The following is a 5,883-nucleotide window of genomic DNA, read 5'->3' as shown; positions in this document are numbered from 1 at the left end:
AAGGTTCAAGAAAGTTGAAATTCTTAAGTCACAATACTGGATCTGACCCCTTTTTTCCCCCGTTCCTTTTCAACTTCGAAGCATCTCATGTCTCGTGTAATTTTAGCTGTGTTATGTAACACAAGCAACCCTCCTTCCCAGAAGTGACTGACGCAAGATGGCCAACACAAACTGCACCACAAGCATTTTTTCTTCTGACCGCTTTCTCTGTCACTGTTGCAATCACTAATATTGTGCACTTCTGAATAAAGCTCTATTTTATCAGTATTTATATTTGCAGAGACCACTTTTTAAACATACAGCTGACGTCATTTTTTGGTTGCGAGAACAGAAGTCCTTGTCAACAATTTCTTTTAAAAGTTACCTGTGTATTGTCGTTTATTAGCATATTTACAAGGTCTTCTATACCTTTTATATAAAGTTAAGGCAATTTCACTTATGTTAAGAAAAACAAAAATACTATTTATATTAGAGGTATTTGATGTCCAAGGTCATACATTTTATCAGATATACTGAGAGAGTGTATGCCAATTTACATAAATGTAGCTCAAATGTTTTTGGAATAACTTTTTACAAAAATGTGATACTTGTTTATAGTATGAAAAGATAACATTTTCCGTTAATGAATTCCTGAACTTAAAAGTATGAATTTCAATGTACTTTGTGGCACAATGAGACAAAAACTGCAAAGCAAAGTTTTTTTTAATGCAGTAATTAAGACTACAAGGAGAGCAGCTAACATTTAGAAGCTTGTTTACGTACACGCGGACATACAGCGACCCAGAAGCACAATACACAAATAATATTTCAAATTTAAATGATATTCCCTCTCTTCTCCCTTCCCCCCTTTTTCAATACTGTATTTGCAATCTTGACGTGAACTCCATCTCCCTTGAGGCATTGGAGCATGGCAAGCACTACAGACCTGCTGTAAAGTGAAAAGGAGATCGTGTGCTTAGCCAGTGTGAAAAAAAAAAAAAATATATATATATATATATATATATATATATATATTAAAAAAAAAAAAGCTGTGAGCTTGTTCAGACACTAATGAGCTGGGGGAAGAGTTCGCTGGCAAACATGTCGTCCCAGGCGTTCTCGGAGCACAGTGGGGACGACATGTCACTGAAGGGGGATGGGGAGCCCTCGTATCCAGAGTCGCTGTAGTTGTCCGCCAGGCAGGCTTCCTTGTCCAGGCCGCTGATGGTGGGCAAAGTGGAAGAGGTGGCGGCGGCTATGCAGAGGAAGTCATCCATCTTTGTGGGGATGACCACTTCCTCCGGCTCATCTTTAACACAGACATCCTCCTCATCTTCCTCGACCACCACCTCGGCGACAGGGAAGGAAGCCATCACGCTGTCGTCGTCGTCGCTGCTCTCCTCGCAGTCTTCCATGGCCACCTCTGCTGGCTTGGTGTAAATGTGATCCAAGTGGATCAGTCCATTAAGGGCCTCCAGCTTAATTGATGGGGTCCCCAGAGGTGCAGGGGCGGCGGCAGGTACTGGGTCCCCTCCGCTGACAAGAAGCACCGGTGGCTCCTTGCACTCCTGCTCGCAAGACTTAAGGAAAAGCTCCGGGTCAAGGATGTCCAGAATGCCCAAGAGCAGATCAGACTGGAGAAGGGGCAAGAAGAGAGGAGATTAGGCTGGTGAACTCTCGCTCCATTGCAGAGCTTTCTTGGTTAAGCCTCATTTCAGCATGTATTGCAAAACGGAAGAGAAAGACAAGTTTACCACATACACTAGTGGCTGTGGCGCACTACGTTTCCACCAAGGGCGTGCTACTTTACAAGTATGGCTAACATTACTCGTAAATTACCTTTATCTGGCATAATAGATATTTGACAAGGGGGGAAAACGACCTACAGCCATACCTTGGCTTGCAAGTAGGCTTTACACGATCAGGATTTTTGGGACAGATCACAGAGTTGAAAACACCGATAACAAGATGGAGGAATGTGTATTTAAATGACCTGTTCATTTACTGGTGTACTTAATTGCTCAAAAATTTATATTTACAATAAATAATGTATCTTTGGTCATCTATTTATGCCAGTGAGGCATAGTGATAGAACAAATGGTCTTCTATTAGATGGCAGGAAGTAAATACAGTAATGTATCCACGCGCGGAAAGGCTAAAAGTAAACTAGCGTTTGGATTCAAATATACTGTGCATGATGGCGACGCGGAGTAAATGACTTTTGCAGAGCCGATCAATGACATCATTGATTGTGGCCTAAAAACATCAGTACAAAATTCTTGTACTTTTTTCCATGGGCCAAAAACACCAGTACAAATTTATTGTAAATATAATTAATAATCAATAATAAATTATTGACAGCTTAAATAATCATTAGTTGCAGCCCTACTTTTAAAGAAACTCATGACTGAATCAATAGCGCCTCTGCTGGTCATTACCTAGTACTGCACTCCTTTAAGCCATTTTTAACAGCTAACTTTTAATCCATCCCTCGCATGTGCAACCAATATGAGACATTTTAACAAAGACACTCGTTATTTGAAAAAGAAGAGTTGACTTGCCAATAACGTTAGGACGACGTTATTAGCAGGTGATTATTTTTCCCTGAGAATTTGAATGTGCCGCCATGATTGGTTAAATTTCTTCTTCGGCTACTTGGCATTAAGATGTGAAGATGTATGTTTTTTTTACAGGGATCCCATTGTAAGAGGTGCCAAAATTGTAACCTTTCACAGTGACGTATAAAGTGCTTTGCACGCCTACCTCATTGTCTGCAGCGTCAGGACTATCTGTATCCATTGAGAAGTCTTCAGGTTTTGGAATTGCTGGGTCTGCACCTGCTGCAGAGGCACACGTAGCCTGAGTGCTGCGGACTCAGAAGACCCGATTCCCAAACCTGCTTCATTCCCACCGGACACCATCACCTGAACCTGGGAAGGGAAAAAAAGAGGGAATACATTTGTGTTCAGAATGCGAGGCTGCCAAGATGCCTTTTTTTTTTTTTTTTTTTTTTTCCCCCTCTCCCCGAATCACACCTCCTTTGTGTCGAGGGTGTGCAAACCAAGTCTTTCCTTTAGTTCAACGTTTTCTGTCAGCAGTCCTTTGTTTTTTTCCCAGAGGAGGCGGTTCTCGATATGAAGTTTTTGGTTCTGGTAAAATGCAGACAATACAAGTTTATCCTGCTTGCTGTGATGACAGTTAACACTTAAAAGTGGGTAATTAAACTGAATGGAGGCTGCAGCATTCCAGTCACCGCAAAAAGCAAATACCTCTAGTTCCAACTCCAGGACCTGCTGTTCCAGTTCACCCATTTTGGCTTTTTTTCTGTCTCGAGCAGTCTGGGCTGCAACTCTGTTTTTCAGTTTCCTGCAAGGAGGAAGAGGGCGAGGAGGCGGGTGAACAAATGAGGATAACTGAGGACATTCTTTCCGTGATGCTGCGTAGTCATCTCTACCGGCCATGTTCCTGCCACGCAGGCATGTCAAAGTCCTGCCGGGCAAGTCCACTTTGGCCAGATAAACAAGTTTTAAAGTCCAATTGATACAACCAATCGTGTCGGGTTTATAAGCAGTTCAATTAGCTAGCGTAGTAACAAATCATTCGAGTCATTCTTTATTCATTACGGTGTAATTAACTTCAGAATAACAACCACAGCTGAAACGTGGTGCTACACATACATAAAACAATTAAAAAACAAACAAATGCAACGTAATCAAAGCACAAAGGAGAAGCTGAAAGCCAAGGAATAAAACTGGCTTCAAAACTACTTTTAGAAATGATTGAGACATAAGGAAATTAAATCTTTAAAAAAAAAAAAAGTTTTACAACACAATTCTACAAAATGCAAGAAACGCGAGGGACCACTTTATTACGCTTTGGGGAAACGTCACCGCCATTTTGTGCGTTTTAATCGATAATGTATCCCTGCGCGTGACCCACTTCACAGGAAAGTGTCTTCAAAGGGAAACGTCATTTTCACACGTACAAAGCCAAACAAATATTCAAAGCGAACCTTCTTAAGGCTTTCTCCTCGGGGCTCAAGTGTGTGAGCCGCTGCCTTTTGCGCACCGGCGGCCCCGCCGAGCTGCTCGACTCCGAGTCGGACGACGCCTGGCTGGAGGCGGACGGTAGGACGACCGAGATGGGGCGGCCGCTGCTCTGCTTCCCGGAGATCAGGAGCAGTTTGTGGGCGCCCCCGCTCGCTGCTGCTACCACCACCATGTTTGTTAGGATATTCTCCTCGGTTTCCAATTTTTTAAAAATAAAATAAAAAATTATAAACAACCGCGTATACTGCCTGCGGCCGGGGTGAGTCTCTCCTTCTGACAGCCAAGAAAGGCAGCGTTGGCGAGTTTTCTACTATCGTGTTGACACCTGATTGGCTGGAAAGGCCGGGGACGTCACGGCGTTACGGCTTGTGATTGGATAAGGCTCTGACTTAATTTGCATTTCAAGTTTCATCCTCTTGCAGTAGAGGAAAGCCCCCAAACCTTATCTCCATACCGAACAAAAAGTCCATAAATCAGATTTAAAATTCATTACTCTTGTATGCGTTCTATTGCGTAAGAATCAATTTGTCAATGTAGTGTCGGAGATTTATTGAGAAGAAAGTATCAAAGCTATTTGAGTCCATTTCAATGTAAACCAAAGGTGTTGCATCATATTTGATGTGGACTTTCCTGGACTATGCAAACACGCTTGGAAAATTGTAGTGGATTAAAAAATATATAAACATGTAATAATAATAAAAATGTAAAAAAATGAAGCATTTCACATAATACACAAACACAACAAAATAAAATGGTTAAAAGAATAAATCTATATCTGCACATGCCTGAACTTACATACAGGAATCATATCAAGATATTTTGATGTGTGTCCCAACCTGCTAGTAGGAGAACAACAAAGTATGAAACATGTTATTTCCTCTTGCCAGTAGGTGGCGCTATGACTAAGCCCCCCCATAGATGCTTTTAGGTCTAGACTTGTCTTCAGGCTGTGACTCTTATCAAACAGGAAGTTGGGGATATTTTTTGGAGCATGGGTGGGTTCATACAAAATGTGATCTATCCTGAGGTGTTTAACATATCTAGATGTAAATAACATGACATAAAAGCTGGAATTCTGAACGTTTGGCTCATACTCCTCTTTTGATCTGAAACCCAAATGTATTCAGTATACAACAAAAACAAAGACATTGACCTTGCTGCTCCAATACGTTTAGACGGGAATGTATATTTGCAAATCATTGTGTACATTGTTGTATTGTCATACAATCAGTATCGTGATACCACTGGAATGCAAAGTTGTAAAGAAAACATTAGCTAATCATAATGTATCATCCGTCCCTGTATCGTGATACTATCTGAATGGTAAAACGGTATCACAAAATCGCAAAAAAACATAATTTATATTGGCAGATTGTGACATTCCTGTATTGTGATACTCTCCTTATCATACGATCTGTGTTGCGATACTATCAATAGCCCTGGACAAAGCTTGTGATCATGATCCATATCATAAACTCTTTGAAACTGGAACCAAAAAAGAATGTTGTTCTGTGTGATTAGTTTATATCAACACTTATGTCAACGTTGGACAATCAAGGTTAGTGTTCGGGAAAGCCTGCAATAAACACCTGACCACTTATGTAGTTTCCTCCTTCTTTTATGACCCTTGTTTGTTTCCTGACTTCCTGTTGTTTATTTGCAGAAATTAGCTCACAAACCAATGTAAAGTAAGTCAAGTCAATATAGCTTTGACCTTTTTGTAGGAATCCAGTAGAGCAGTGACGGTGTTTGAGCCTGTCAACAAGGACGTGTCTGTCGCCTCAGATAAAAAGCATACCATAATAGTCAGACCCCGTTAGAAAAGAAACGTGTAAAATTAGTTCGCAAGTATATG

General features: G+C 41.1%; 1 protein-coding gene across 1 annotated transcript; it reads right to left on the bottom strand.

The window, feature by feature from the left end:
• Positions 1-684: 684 nt before the first annotated feature.
• Positions 685-4,332, bottom strand: xbp1 (X-box binding protein 1). The gene is given in 6 exon segments (XM_061672621.1): positions 685-1,613; positions 2,743-2,850; positions 2,853-2,909; positions 3,015-3,128; positions 3,249-3,345; positions 3,992-4,332. Coding segments are annotated over 6 exon segments (1,158 nt in total). The 5' UTR covers positions 4,201-4,332; the 3' UTR covers positions 685-1,040.
• Positions 4,333-5,883: the final 1,551 nt, after the last annotated feature.

Source organism: Phycodurus eques, chromosome 3 (genome assembly GCF_024500275.1).
Source record: "Phycodurus eques isolate BA_2022a chromosome 3, UOR_Pequ_1.1, whole genome shotgun sequence".
NCBI lineage: Eukaryota > Metazoa > Chordata > Actinopteri > Syngnathiformes > Syngnathidae > Phycodurus > Phycodurus eques.
Note: the sequence above shows the minus strand (reverse complement) of the source record. Positions and strands in the feature narration are given on the sequence as shown.